The sequence below is a fragment of the Balaenoptera borealis genome (genome assembly GCF_965194805.1).
Source record: "Balaenoptera borealis genome assembly, chromosome: 13".
Lineage (NCBI taxonomy): Eukaryota > Metazoa > Chordata > Mammalia > Artiodactyla > Balaenopteridae > Balaenoptera > Balaenoptera borealis.
In genome coordinates this window covers 85032035-85048449 of record NC_138870.1, presented here as the reverse complement: position 1 = coordinate 85048449, position 16415 = coordinate 85032035, and the positions used below count along the sequence as shown (strand labels likewise).

Genomic DNA, 16415 nt, shown 5'->3' with positions numbered 1-16415 from the left:
GAGTAACCTGCAGGAAGGGGGACCATGCCCAGGACCACCCTGAAAGTCATGTCATGTCAGGTGAGTACCACTGAGTCCAAGTCACCACTTCCTGACGCAACAACTGTAGCAATTTGTGGACTCAAATGCTAATTCTAGGTTGTCCTAGAATTCCCAGCCTAATAATCTCCTTTTACCAGCCCTGATTAATGGAAATATGGGGTCCAGAGCCAGTTCTCTAGACTCTTTCGACTTGCCTAAATAAAAACGAGAAGACAAGGCCCTTCCAAGTCATTCTAGACTTTGGGCCTTTGCATTTGCTATTTCTTCCACCTAGAATGTTCCCTTTGGCTCTGTCTTTCTCAGCTCAGTTGTCAACTCCCCAGAGGCCTCCCCTGACCACACCAGTTAGAGCAGGCTCATTCTTCCAGTCACCATGACATCGCCCTGTTTTGTTGTTTCCATAGCACTTACCACTACCTGATATTATTTCATTTACTCATTCCTTTGCCTGTTTCTTTTCCTATCTTCTTCCCTGCTTTATTCCAACTCCAGCATATGGTCAGTGTTCAATGTTTGGTTGGAAGAAATTATAGCCATCCATATGCAATCCAGTAAACTTCACTTGCCCTTGTTATAACAACATGATGGCTGTTTTTGATTACAGTTAGACCACTGGAAAAGAGTACAGCTCTCTGGCTAATGGAGCCCATGAGTTAACACTTCTGAATCTCGGGCACATCTCAAGATCTAGGAGTGGTGAGTTAGGCACTGTGGGCTACTCATCCATGAGCCACAGTCCTTTCCCTGGCGCTCTGTACCCTAAGCTCAGGGTGGGAGGTCCATAGAATCCATCAGTGTCATCAGGACATAAAAGAAGATGGGCAGGAGGAATAAAGGGGTCAAAATGCTCTTTGTCCTCCCCTTTGGTGGACCTTTAGCACAGGTATGTTTTCCCCTGGGGGAAAGAGGTGTGGGGAAAAAAATGCTTAGACCTGGCTCTAGAACTTAATGGGGAAGAGGAAAAGGAGTCCCAATGGTCACATGGCTCTGATTAGTTTCCCAAGAGAGGTGGACCAGATGAAGATTTGAGGAAACGGCTCCAGCTGGGAATAACAGCTATGCATTGCAGCTTATGCATCTTGTGCTATATATTCTAAGAAACCTTAAAAGAAGTGTTAGGAAGCTGTAAAAGAATGTGGTCCAGCAAAGGAGGGATGAGGGAAGAGCACCACTGGAAGAAAGCATGAACCACGGTGCTTCCTTAGCAATCATTTTCAGATGCTTCTAACTTGACAGCTCCTTCACAACTTTTTCTCTATCTACTTACAGTTTTTCACCTCATGACAACTGAGGTCAACTTTCAACCTGATGGGCTTGCTTAAAGTGGGCTAGTTTGTAAGAAAGATCTTACCCTTTCCTCTTGATGTATATACAAATTAGAGCTGAATGGATTTGTTTAATAATGATGACACCAGAGTTTAGATTTGGAGATCTTAACATGCAGTCGTAAAATTTCAGAGCAGGAAATGGAGTTTATATGTGAAAAAAATCATCTCAAGTGTAATTTTCTTTAGTCTGTGATATGCACCTACAGTCCTAATCATCCTATGAGTTCTGATGGGTAGATCACAAATTATAAAGATGTCCATACATTGATTTTTTTAAGGACCATAGAAAGGTAGGCCAGAAGCAAATGGTCAAGTGTCCAGACATGGAGGTAGGTGTCCCACTGCCCTTGACTGTATCCACAGGATGAAGAGAAGCCAACTGGACGGAATAGATGTAGCAAGTATGTCTGAGAACTAGCATTGCATAAATAATAACTGCTGCCTTTGATCTCTCTGAGAGTTACTGATAAACGTCTCTTTTTCCCCTAAACCTCTTTTCTCCTTCCCTCTATTATTTATTATTTGATTCTTATTTATCAAGTACATACTAGGATTAATAAAATACAGTCACTGTCCTTAGATACTCTTATACTGAATGGTGGCTGGTAGATATGTAAATAGATAATAAAATAATGACCCCTCCTTGGAAATGACCTGATAAACCATTGCACACTAAGGCTAATGACTGGTAGGTAATCGTATAAGCTATTGATTAATGTCTGCCAGGGATTTCTGCAACCAAATAGGGGATTGTGCCTTAACACATTGAATTTTGTGAATTTCAAGTGTTTGCATTTTCACTATCATCATCAATCATGGTTGATATATTAATATAGAGTGAAAAACTGGGAGCATCCAAGCCTCCCAGCAGAGTTATAATGCAGAAGGGAATTATTTTAAGAGTGGCAGGAAGCTGCCCTGCCCCACCCAAAATATTGCCCCTGCCGGCATTTTGCTGATGTTCTCAATTCAGACTCTTTATAATGAGATGTTATTTTATAAATGCATAAAGTGGAGCAATAGATCATTTTATGGTACCATCTAGTTACAGATCTACTGAAAACAACTTAGTACAATTTGTCCTCAATCCAGCTTAAATGACTAATCCTGACACTGTGCCATATTTCCTGCAGCACCCGAAGAATGGTGGAAAGGAAACCTGTCGCAGAGCTATAACCTAAGTAACCTCAGACTTTAATAGGTGTAATATTAAACCATAAGAATCATGATTTCATAACTTAGTACAGGCTATAATAATATTAGAATTAGCCCTAGAACGGGAATGCATTTCTACTCCCAGCTCTGTTAATTATCTAGCCTCATGGCCTTGGACAAGTCACAAAGCTCCCTGAGTCTTGCAGTCCTCATCTATAAAAAAGAAGACCATTAGGTTCAATGAATCCAAGGTCCGATTTACCTCTAACCTTGCATAGTAGCTAACATCCATTGAGTACTTAGAGGGAACAAAAAAATTTTCTGGACTCTCTGTTGGACTTAGTCAGGTTTTTTTTATATGTATGTCCAAATTGCAGTTTGTTTTTACAATATTCAAATGAACTTGACAACTTACCAAATAAATTGTCAGAAAGAGAAAATTCATCTGTGGCAGGTAAGTGGGAGTGTTCAATGAGATTCATTTTTGATCCCATCCAAACTTTCCTGTTTGAGAATGTATCTTCGTTATGGTGGTCTTCAAAAAAATCCCCTGAAAGGTAAATAAATACATAGAGTGTTTGGGGAGGGTAGGGGGGTGATTATGAAAGAGAGGGAGAGAGAGAGAGCAAGCTAATCTTAAAAAGCACATGTGGCTCCCTTTGTAGACATTTTATCATAGCTTTTCTGTACATATCTTTCCTCAACATTTACCATTTTTGTACCTCATTTGGACTTATAAATATCTAAGATATATGCCTTCAGAATAGATACTCTCTAATTTATCTGGGAAAACACCATATGTTTTCATTTGTTTCAGCACTTGGGGGATTTGGGCAAGATATGATGATGTTTTGTTATGTCCTTATTTCTTTTACATGTAGAAAAAACAGAAACAGATATAAAAGCCTTGATTAAAATGGGATGAATTGATGATTTATTATCTTAAATTTTATTCTAAAGTTGAACAGGTCTTTGCAAAGATACAAAAGTGGTTCAAGACAACTTCCTCCTTCCTTCTTTCTTAAGTCGAGTAGGCATCATATTAGCAGATAAAAAATTCAGAAAGTGTTCACCCAAGATCATCTTTATTTTCACCTTTTAGAGAAAATTTCAAGGGGCTTGTATTTTCACTCTCATGGTCTACCTTGATCATATATTTATCTAGGGTAAAAGAAGTTATGGTAAAAACAAAACAAAACAAAACAGTGGTAAATCTCACCAAAATGTCTGAAGTTTCATCCTGAGGAGATGTCCAGAATGCATCCAAAAATCCAAGAGATGCAGTGTTCACTTCTAGCTATATCTCTAGGTCTTGTTTTCTTCCTTCCTTCCTTCCTTTCTTCCTTCCTTCCAATGTCTCCTACCTCCCTGAAAAAGTAATGAGAAAAGTTGAATAATGAAAATGTATGCTATCAGAACTTTTTTCCAAGGCTGTTTTCTGAGGATGATTTTTTAAACCTTTCATCCTATCTCCACCAAGAAATCATTTCGTTTACGAATACTCACTTATACTTGCTACTCAGAAAGAGAATACAGGGTTTTTGTTGGACAAATATTTATTTCATTAGAACTTCCCTACTATTCATGTCTCTATTTCTTTCTCCCTCACTCAGCAAAATGTTCCAGCTCAAGCAGAAGTGAGAGCTCAAGCAGACATCTGGCTGATGGTAAGGTAGTCCACCAGACTACATTTTCTGCGTTCATTCATTTATTCATGTTTTCAACAAATATTTATTGAGGACTTACTCTGAACTAACCTCTGTGTTGGATCTTTGGAAACAAAATGGTTAAAGGAAAAAAAAAATCATCCAAAATCTATGACATCAAGCTTAATGAGGAAAAAAGACATTAAAAAACAATCACAGGAATACTTGGATGATTACGTATTAACTTGAAAGCTGTTGATGAAGGCAAAGATGAGGATACTCTAATGGGGAGAGGCTGGGTGTGAAAAGAAGTTGAGGTAGAGAAGTAGCTGGAGGAAAATGTGGTTTTGAGGGCAATTTTTAGAGGTAGGCAATACTAGGTCACATCTAGAATACACCAGAGAAGTTGAAGAAATGAGAGAGAGAGCAGCTCCTGTGAAACGATACAAGCTGTGTCCACTGTGGGAATGCAGACATATCTGGGTCCATCTGGGAACCAATGGCCTGGCCCTACCAAAGTCTGCTGTCCAGTAAGCCAAGGGGCTTGTTAGGAGAAAACCCATCCTAAAGTCAGAAGGAACCAGGAACCATGATCTTCACCTCAAAGTAAAGCCTCAGTCCTTAGAGGAATGTGTAATTCTCAATGTGGCACAGTGTTTGACCAACCCAAACTAGATTCAAGAGGCCTTCTTGCCACCCTGAGGTGAGAAGGGAAAGGGCTATAAATAAATATGAGTCTGGAAGTATTGAAGTGTAAGATAGGTCTTCCAAAAGAATGCAACAAGTAGGAGAGGGCTCATTTCAACTCCACCCTCACCCTCAAACAACTCTGCCATGTATCACAGTGGAGCTTTGACTCCAACAGGACTCCAGGCCTTTCTGGGGCAATTGTGAAACAGCAGTACCATGCCAGGTATCACCATAACCAGTGGAGATGTGCCCAGCAGAGGAACCATGACTACTGGTTGGGCACTGCTCTCCCCTATGGACACAAAAAGTAGTGGAAGAAGTGGCCAGAGTAGACGTGATTATGAAAAAACATAAAGAGACGCCAGGGCATTCCTGAAATACCTGCAGGGGGTGGAGGCCTCTGATAGGGAACTGGACGTCCTGAGGAATAAGCCAGTAAAAGGTCAGTTGTCACTATTGATGGGACCTCATTCATACTCATACGCTAGCTGAGAACTAGGGAAATTCAACTTTCACGATGTGCATATGAATTGTATAGGTATCTATTCAATGTGTATATTTTAATACATATATGAATTATGTATAACAATTGTGTATATGTATCTGCATATCATATAATAAGTAGGTTGAAAAGCTCCCCCAAATTCAGGCAATTATTGTTTTAAATAGTTACCCTTATCTTTGGAGTAGAAAATTCAACAGTTTCCCATAATAATAATTTCCAGGAATCCACAAATGAGCAAAGTCAGGAATTTTTCCTAATATTGAATCCAAAGTTACCCTCTGTCATTTAAGACCCATTTGCTCTGGTCTTTAAAAAACAATAGGAGATTTCAGCTCTGTGACTCTTAGCTTTGGGTTTCCCTCCGTGCTTTTTCTCACATTTGTCTTTTTTAACTTTCCATCCTGGTCACCAAGCTCCTCCATACTTCCACAGCACATTACAACTCTCTAATATTTTCCACGTATGCTCATTTTCATTCTGGATTCTTATATTTTCCTCTATATATTCATATAAACTTGGCATCTTTAATTCAAGTACCTGGCACACAATAGGCCCCTAAGAAATACTGGCTCAATCAAATGATCTGTATTAATTGTTTCTACTGCTTAGTTCTGCCAAACTCTCTGACACTCGGCATGCTCTTCCTGGAGAAATGGCACAAGACTAGGATTTCATTCTCTTATTGGCAAAAGGGACAAAATTTACTAGTTTCTCGCCTGAAAGAAAGTCCAATTCTCCTAATTCTGCATCATTTGGGTTATTACCCCTGGCTGGAGATCCACTACGTGGGTGCCCCTGCTTAGCCAATAACAAAAAACCCTCCAGAATCCAGACAGTTGACCAAGTCTGCTCAAATCAGGTCTGTTGGTTTATGATTCCTGAAGGGGTTTAATAGAAAGGAAACTCTTTCATTTTTGAAATGGTAACACAAGCACATGGTAAGCAATTCAAACAGTAAACTGAAAAATAAGTCTTCTTTTTAGCTCTGTCATGCATTTCCCTTACCAACCGCCATGGCTGGTTTCTTGTGTATCCTTCTGATACTATGCCCTCTCTTAGCATAAAGGGCCCCATACCTTAAACTGGTGTCTGGCACACTATTGCCCGCAGGCCAAAGCTGGCCTGCCACCTGGTTTTGTAACGCCTGTGAGCTAAGAATGGTTTTACGTTTTCAAATAGTTGGGAAAAAATCAGAAGAAAAATATTTCATGACATGTGAAAATTACATGAAATTCACATTTAAGTGTTTATAAATAAAGTTTTATTGGCCCACAGCCACATCCATTTGTTTCTGGACTATCTATGGCTTCTTTCTCAATGGCAGAGTTGAGTATTTGCAACGCACACTGTATGACCCACAAAGTCAAGATTTACCATCTAGCCATTTGCAGAAAAAGTTTAATTCCTGCCTTAAACAAATAACAGAAGAAATTAAAAAAAAAAAAAATCAAAGCAGCATCATAGGTAAACTATGAATAACTGTAATGAGTACCTTGGAGATGTAAATCAACTTAATTATATACATCCCATGATAGTAGGGTCTTCTTTACCTCTTAACAGCTCCTTCCTGGGTTTGGCAGCTTTAGCCTTAATTGCCTTAAGTGATTTAAATGAGCACCTACTATGTCCCAAGCATTTGGCAAGTGTTTCCACTTATGTTCTTTCTTTCATGAGGGTTACTTCTGTGTCCTTTCTCTAATACTCTTCACCCTCTTGTTAGGGGAAGAAATGCAATAGGAGAATAACTCCCTGCAAGTTCTAAGGAAGATCTTAGCTCTGGAGTCTTTTTTTCCCCCTTTGAATCCTCCCTTTCATATAAGGAGTCATTTTATAGGTTCAGAATAAGCAATGGGTATTCTCTAGTCTAGTGGCCTTTGAATATTTTTTGTTTCCCCCCTAAACGAAGTTTTAAAAAACACTATGCTCCCTCAACACATTTTTGAGTTGACATCTAGAGTTTTTCACTGAAAAATAAAATAGTTGCAAAAAATGTAATTTCTGACATATTGCAAAAATTGGCATTTTTACGTGTCATTACATTACTCAGATCTACTCAATTAAATCTAAATACCACAGCAACTTAATATCCTTCTTCATCCTTTTAAAAAGTACAAGAAAATGTTCTTTAAAATTTGGAAAAATTTTTAACCATTCCTGTCTTTTTTTGAGTTCTCATTTCATTCTACTTCACTGCAGAATTTTACCCTAATGTAGCACATTTTAATGGTTGAATGTCTATTATTGATCATTCTATCACACTTTTCTATGACTAAATTTTGTATATAAATTTGGATTTTAAAAATTTCCAATGACTTTAAGATTTTAAGTATTTAGATAAAAACTTTTCTGGATTAAGTTTATTACTAACTATTATTATTAATGCTTATTAGACTTTCTCTACAAATAGGGTGGTTCACTCTCTCCCATGCCACAGCACGAGTGGAGAAAGCAGTTTGATATGGAGGAAAGAGCGTGCAGACAGGAGACAGGATTGTTGGGCAACAGCCCTAGCCACTACTGGCAGAGCACATGCACTAGGGGAAGAACACCTTCTTAGAAATACAGGTAAAGGTTCTGATTAAATAACGAACTTTGAGCAACTGCAGACAGAGAGCCTAAGAATTCTCTGGAGTTAGTAATAAAAGCCCAGCTAGCAGGAAGCCATCATTTCTATTCAGGTGAATTCATGTATGTGTTAACACACAAAGTATTAGTTTGGAATCAGAGCAGATAAAGAAAAATACCTTCTCTAACTTCATGCACTGTTTTCCTGAAAATTTGTTAAAATTTATTGTCCAAGTGAAAGTATTTTTAAAATAAAAGGGTCATTGCAGAAAATTCAGACAATACAGAAAAGCATTTACAAAATGCCAGGTGGCATTCTGTAATTTTGTTCCAATTTACACTCCCACCAGCAGTGGATAAGAGTGCCTGCCTCACCACAACTTCATTGGCATTACCTACTCCCACTTTCAACAATCTTTTCTAATTTGCCAGTGACAAATCTTATCTCGCTGTATTAAATTGCATCTCCTCGAATATGCGTGAAATTGAAAAAAAAATTTTATATTGTCTATATGTGATAGTTTCTTTCCATTTTTTATGTCCTTTGCCATTTTTCTATGGAAGTGTTCTTTTTTTTAATTGACTTAGAGGAGTTCTTTGTATATTGAATGTATTAGCATTCTGGTATATTTACTACAAACATTTTCATTTGTCTTTTAATTATCTTTACTTGAAAAGATTTGCATTGTATGTAGTTAAATATATTAGATTTTTTTAAAGCTTACTTTTATTGCTTTTTATTTTTTGTTTTTAGTACAGGGTAAATTTTGTCAGAATTGCTTGTTGAATACTTTTCCCCTTTCCCATTGATTTATAATTTTTCTTTTATTGAGACTGAATTTAGTTTTCCATTGATCATACAGTTACATCTGTTCCAACATCATGTTTTCCTGTTATTGTTCATTCTTTTTCAACATTTTCTAAGGTATTCTCACCTTCTCATTCTCTGTGATAAACTATCACATCTTGTATCACATTTAAAAAAAAACAAGTTTCTTTGGGAGTTTGATATGGTACCAAACCCCTATATATTTAGGTAGGAAGATTTATATCTTTATAACATTCAGTTTTGCCTTTCAGGGGCAAGGTATGTCTCCATTTATTCAAATGTATTTTTATAACTCTCAATTTTGTAGATTTTTTTCCATTTATGTCCCAACTTCTCCATGGATGCATCCCCTGTCATTTATCTTCCCCCTCCTCATGTGGTCCTTAATGATTTAACTTCATCTGTTGTCTTCTCCACTATATTGTAAACTCCTAGAAGGCAGGAATCATAGCTTACATTACTTTTGTACCCCCCACCACAGCTAACAGTGTTATGCATACACAGAAATAATAGCTGTGATCTAGTACAGATGTCAAGGGGGATGAAGCATGGGACTTCCCTGGTGGTCCAGTGGTTAAGACTCTGCGTTTCCAATGCAGGAGGTGCAGGTTCAATCCCTGATCGGGGAAGTAAGATCCCACATGTCACATGGGGCAGCCAAAAAAAAATTCGGGGCAGGGGGGCAATGAAGCATGAGAAGATTAGAAAGGAGAGGGAAGGAATGGGAATTTGAGATTAGCAGAGGCAAACTATTTATATAGAATGGATTAACAACAAGGTCCTACTGTACAGCACAGGGAACTATATTCAATATCCTGTGACAAACCATAAAGGGAAAGAATATGAAAAAGAATATGTGTGTGTGTGTGTGTAATTGAGTCACTTTGCTGTACAGAAGAAATTAACACAACATTGTAAATCAACTATACTTCAATAAAATTTTTTAAAAAAAAGGAACATTAGAATGGAGAACCAGTGCTGACCTTTCATAGTTTCACGTATGACCTGCAACTATTCACTTAACACCCTGAGCCTCAGCTGCATGTTTAAAAATCTAAATAATAGGACTGCTGTAAAGATCAAAAGGTAACACTTCATAAGTGTTCATATATATAGGGTGACATGTACAAAATTTTTACTGCATTGTTTCCAATAGTAAAAAGCTGGAAACATCATAAATGTCAATCAACAAGAGGTTGGGTACAATAAAGAAATAATATATGCATTATGCTGTAAGTATACTATATTCGTAAGTGCTATACAGCACTTAAAATGAATGAACTAAGTATTCACATGGATAAACTGAGAAACTTCATATTGAGCAAAAGAATCAGGTTGCAGAATAATACAGACAGTTTGATAAAATGTATATAAATTTAAAGATAAGCAAAACAATGCTACATATTACTACTGATACCCTAATGCAAGGGTCAGCAAACTATGATCCACAGGCCAAATCCAGCCCACCCAGGACCAAATTTGCCCTTTTGTTTACATATTGACTATGGCTGTTTTCACACAACAATGGCAGAGTTAGGTAGCTGCAACACAGTCCACGTGGTCTGCAAAGCCTAAGATGTTCACTCTCTGGCCGTTATAGAAAAAGCTTGTGGGACTTCCCTGGTGGTCCAGTGGTAAAGGATCTGCCTTCCAATGCAGAGGACGGGGGTTCGGTCCCTGGCCAGGGAACTAAGATCCCACATGCCGTGGGGCACCTAAGCCCGCGCACCACAGCTACAGAACACACACGCCCTGGAGCCTGTGCACCACAACTAGAGAAAACCTACGGGCCACAACTAGAGAGAAGCCCGTGCACCGAAACGAGAGATACCGCATGCCTCAACCTAGATCCCGCGTGCAGCAACTAAATCCCGACACAGCCCAAGATAAATTAAATAAATAAATAAATAATAATTTAAAAAAAAAAAAAAAAGCTTGTGATCCCTGTGTAACCTATAGAGACATGCATGGAAGTGTTGAACCCACATTCAGAACAGTGGTCCAGAATGACTGGGCAGGTACACAGGGAATTTCCATAGCCTCTGTAATGCTCTCCTTAAACTAGGGGGTAATTACAACGAAGCTGATGATATGACTCAGTTTTGCGTGTTGGAAATATTTCATAATAAAAAAGATTGAATGAAATTCTATATGTGAAAATGTTCCCCATCTATAAAGATACGCAAACTCCTACAGGGATCCTCTGTTTCTTCCATACCCTTACACACACACACAAACACACACACACACACACACTCTTGAGGCTTTGAAGAGGAAGTAATTCCTTCCCATAAAATGTCTGGGGACTCAGACTGTGGCCAGTGAGGTGCTGTTGGAGATTTTGAGTGGCACAATGAAATCGATGTTCAAGAAGATTACTCTTACGAGAAGGCAGGATGAGGAGGGCAAGCAGTGAAAGAGGAGGAAGATTCAGGAAATTCTCATTCAGGAGGTGAGATGATTAGGTGCATAGCAGGGTGGTTTCTGTAGAGATGGAAAGGAAGAGACCTGAGTACAGTATACAGAGAGGAGGAGGAAGGAGAGAAAGCAGACTGATGATACGAAGTTTAAACCTTGAGTATGGGTGGAAGCAGGGACAAAATGTTTATTTTACTTTATGTTTATTTGTACTATGGTGTAATGTAAGCCTTAACTTAAGACCCAGGATTAATTTCAGAAGTGGTAAGCACTGTTTGTTTTTAATGTGATAAGACACAGAGTGACTGGTAGCTTGGAGTCCTACTCTCTGGTTATCAATTTGTACTTGTTTAGATACTGTGTGTCACAGGGAGTTCACGGTGTATAGAGTTCCTCTGATTTAGCACAAACCATTTGCAAGAGACCTTGGAAAGACCCTGCTCCAATTAAATAGCCTTGACTCTGATTTTGAAGAATCTCAGCTCTCAGAAGACGAAGATAAAAACCAGTTACTTGCGCTGGTACCCTATGAACTCTCCACGCCCAAAGTCACCATTCTTGGTGACATTTTTCTCAGATGAACCCAGTTGTTGGTGACAAAGCATACATTTTGTTGGATATCTATGTAGTCCATTCATAAAGGGAAGGAAAGAAGTAAACTTTTTCTAGCCATCATAATTTCATGCCCAGGGGAAGCCCTGGATCCAGCCCAAGGCTGGAAGAATGTTCCTAAGGGAAAAGAGAAAGGAGCTCTAGAAAAAAAGGTTTTCTCTTTCCAGGGATTTGGTCTTCCCAGAAGCAATCAAACTGAAGTATCAGGCTGGCCAAAAAGTTCACTCGGGTTTTCTGTACGATGTTATGAAATTTTTGGCCAACCCAATAATTCTTTACAGGGCAAAAATACAGATTTAAGAAAATAGATCCTTTCCGAAGTGCAGAGAGATTTAAGGGACAACGTGTGGCCAGTAGTGACCACATGTCAGACATGATGTCCTCCAAACAATATGGTCATTGTGATCACATTATTCTGAGGGGGGTGCCCTATAGGAACTAGATGGCCTTTACTGCTATCATAGTAAACTTTAGGGCTTCCCTGGTGGCGCAGTGGTTAAGAATCCGCCTGCCAATGCAGGGGACACGGGTTCGAGCCCTGGTCCGGGAAGATCCCACATGCCGTGGAACAACTAAGCCTGTGTGCCACAACTGTGCTGTGTGCCTGAGCCTGTGCTCTAGAGCCTGTGAGCCACAACTACCAACCCTTTGTGCCACAACTACTGAAGCCCGCACACCACAACTACTGAAGCCCATACGCCACAACTACCGAAGCCTGTGAGCCTAGAGCCCGAGCTCTGCAACAGGAGAAGCCACCGCAATGAGAAGCCCGCACACCGCAACGAAGAGTAGCCCCCGCTCACTGCAACTAGAGAAAGCCTGCGCACAGCAACGAAGACCCAAAGCAGCCAAAAATAAACAATAAATAAAATAAATTTATTAAAAAAAAAACATAGTAAACTTTACATTTTTTGTGGAGATAGATTAAAATAATATCTACCATTTTATGAGTGCTTACTATGTGGCAGCTTTCATGCTATGTTATCTCATTTAATCTATAATAAACTAAGCAGGTATTAATATACACACATTATAAATGAGAAAACTGAGGCTCAAAGAGATTAAGCAACTTTTCCAAGGTCACGCCACTAGTAAGAAGCAGAGTAGGGATGTAAACCCACCATCTAACTCTAAATTCATGCTTTCTCACACAATGCTCCCACTGAGACTGTCACTGACTGCTCACCAATGCCTAGTGAGGGTGAATTGGCATTTCTGCAAGGTCACATCTGCCTAAAGCATTTCAACATCAGCTGATCGCATGCAAAATTAAGTAAGACTCTCCAGGGTTTTCCTGTTATATTATTTTGTTTCTTTTCAAACTTCTTTTGCTGTTTCTGAAGTCTCCATTTAAAGGTATACTTCCTTCAGGTGATGTACAATAAAAATGCTTTTAACCCAACAGACCTCTACAGCTTTTTGAGCTTCTGTGTTCTGGAGGTTACACAATGGGGCACAAAGAGTGGCTGACCTTTATTTTTAACTAGATGTAAAAGAAGCACTTGCAGTAGAGGCCCCCAGGGCCGTGAACCTGAGAGTAAGGGCTCCTTACATTTCGTACACTAGGCAACTCATTTGTCTCACTCAAGTCCCCTAGCTTCTCAGCCTTCTTGACTAGCACTAGCGGTCAAGACTCCAGCAAGACTTTCATAGCACTGGGCACCTCTTTGAGTGTGTGTCCGGTTGTAATTCTACCTTTGTTTTTTGGTGATTTGGCTGTCTATCTCCCCATTGGACCATCAGCTCCAGGAGAGCTCACTCTGGATCTCCAGTTCCTAGCCCACTGCCAAGTACATATTAGATACAGAGTTAATACTTATTGATTGAATGAACAAATGGATGAATGAATAACTAAATACATAAATGAATGAAGGAATGGATAACATACCTTACTAGATACCCATTTTTAGAATCAGTCTTGTTTAGCCATAGGATCAATAGTAAATAGAGATGTAGAAGGACAGCACACATAAGAGCTGAAGTAGGACTTATTATTTTTTTTAATCATACAAAAAACCTGACAACTAAGGCTGCTTCCCCACAATGTAGCCCTAATTAGTGAACTGAATTTATTCTTGTTGGAAATCTCTTAAGCAGTGAGCCCTGCACATTTTATATGTGAATTGACCACCCAGAAAATAGTTTTAATAATCCTCCCAAATCTCCTTTTGTTAATTTCTCTTCCTTGAGAACTACCTGGAATAGTTTTTTTATCTTCTTAACATTCACTCTTTGTAGTCAGGAAAGTTTTTCCCCATTATCTGCTGTAGTCAAAATGGTCAAGAATTTGGAAAAAGTTATACTTTCTCCATGACTGACCTGTTATCTTTTGTCAAATAATTCATTAGATCTTCTGAAATTTTATGACTATTATTTACATAAATTATTTGTTATCTGCAAAAGCGGCCACCACAACTTCTTCCATTCCACGTGCCCTTTTGCAATGAGAGTTTGCCACTACCCATTGATAGGTGAAGGCTATTTCCCCAGTCCTTGAACTGGTCTGGTGACTTCCTTGACCAATAGAATGGTGGAAGTGATGTTGTGAGACTTCTGAGCTAGGCCTTAAGAGGCCTTGCAGCTTCTGTTCTCTCAGTCTAGGAATGCTGCCCTGAGACTGTCACGCTACAATGACAGTCTCAGGGCAGCATTTTTTTTTTTTTTTGAAACTTCAAACTCATTCATGAGATATTTATTAAAATAACACATTTAGGGGGAAAAAAAAAAAAAGGCCATGAAGAACCTAGTGGCAAGACGGGAATAAAGACACAGACCTACTAGAGAATGGACTTGAGGATATGGGGAGGGGGAGGGGTGAGATGTGACGGGGTGAGAGAGTGTCATGGACATATATACACTACCAAATGTAAAATAGGTAGCTAGTGGGAAGCAGCCACATAGCACAGGGAGATCAGCTCGGTGCTTTGTGACCACCTAGAGGGGTGGGATAGGGAGGGTGGGAGGGAGATGCAAGAGGGAGGGGATATGGGGATATAATTATACATATAGCTGATTCACACTGGCAGAACTAACACAATAATGTAAAGCAATTATACTCCAAAAAAAATGGTATGGGGATTGCTATGATAGAGGTAAGCACAAGTCCCTTCAGGAGCACGAGCGAGGGCATTCATTCATTGAACACGCATTAATTCTTCACTATGTATCAGGCTTTGATCTAGGTCTTGGAAATAGAGTGATGGATGAGGCAGAAAAAAAAAAGATCTTGTCTTCATGAGGATTACATTCTAATGAGATGGATAATTTGCAAGTAAACAAGTAATACGACTTCCAGTGGTGCTAATAAGAAAATGAAGGAGATAAGGGATAAAGTGATGTGGCTGGACATTTCAGAGAGGGTGATCCTAGAAGACCTCTCCAAAGAGTGGACATTTGACCGGAGATGTGGAGGAGAAGGAGGAGTGAGCCATACAAGGGGGAAATAAGTCCAGGCAGAGTGGTCAGCAAGTGCTAAGGGCCTGGCCTTGGGGCACGGGAGGTACAGCCAAACTCCAATGAGGCTGGAGCTGAGCGAGCAAAGAGGCAGCGTAGGAGATGAGGTATGAGAGTAAGCGGCTCTCTAGGGCCTGTCAACTATGGCAAGGAGTTCTGGTGTGTTCTCAGTGGGAATCACTGGTGGGTGTTAAACATGGATGTGACTAGGAGAATAAGGGAAGTCTTCCTGAGGGTGGAGGGCTGGTTCTTGAATTTAATCTCAAAGGAGTAGGCATTAGACTAAGCAAAATGCATGCAGTGGGGACGGTTATAGGAGGAAAATAATATGCTGTGTTCTGAGCGGCCATACATTGTCCTCTGTGCTGTAGTGAGTGGATTCAGCTCAAATCAGTGGAGGAAGGATGGCCTATTCAAGAAACAATGTCAAGAAAAATGACTATTCCTTTGGGGGAAAAACATTAAAGGGTCCTATCTTGTATCATTCTTGAAAAATAAGTCTCAAGTGGATTAAAGATTTTTAAAATGATAAAAATTATTGGGAGAAAATATAGGAAAACACCTTTATGATCTCTATGAATTTAGAGATTGAGAAAGACTCACTAAACAAGAAACAAATAGGAAAAGAATCAATTTGACTACACTAAAATCAAGAAGACAGAAATCAAGACACCATAAACAAAACTAAATATATGAAACAAACTGGGAGAAACTGTTTACAACATAAATAACAGCCAAAAATTAGTACAAACAATATATAAATAACTCCTATAAATAAAAGCAGAAAAGATAAACGATCCAAGGGAGAAACTGGCAAAGGATATAAAGAGGAAATTCACCAAAAGGGAAATACAAGCAGCCGATCACAACAACCAGGGAGGGTTCACCAAGTCTTTAGGATGCTGATAACTGAAGTCTCCAATCAGGTCTCCTAGACTGACCTTTGGGTTAGTGCTGAAAACTTTCCACTCCCTCTCTCCCGGTATAGTTATTAGACAATACCCTAAGAGCTTTTAGGAATCTTCACAATTGTGCTGGGTCTTAACATATCGCCCCTGTCAAGCTGAGACATTTGTGGACTGGTTCACCTGCTCTCCCATCATTCTAGATTTCAAGTTCTCCTAGCCTCCAACAATATTGGGGTAGCAAGGAGAAGACTTTGGAGTCAGAAA

At 39.3% G+C, this 16415-nt stretch overlaps 1 protein-coding gene across 2 annotated transcripts in view; it reads right to left on the bottom strand.

Annotated features, from left to right (window-relative positions):
* The window catches only part of NR1H4 (nuclear receptor subfamily 1 group H member 4), an 88714-nt gene that overhangs the window by 49737 nt on the left and 22562 nt on the right, over positions 1–16415 (bottom strand). The window contains exons 2-3 of one of the 2 annotated variants that reach the window (XM_082349653.1): positions 3745–3893; positions 2941–3075 (exon numbers count right to left, since the gene is read on the bottom strand). In XM_082349653.1, the coding sequence (XP_082205779.1) occupies positions 2941–3019 (79 nt within the window). In that variant the 5' untranslated portion in view covers positions 3020–3075; positions 3745–3893. Of the gene's footprint in view, positions 1–2940; positions 3894–16415 lie in introns of both variants that reach the window. The other variant, XM_082349654.1, reaches the window with a different exon arrangement.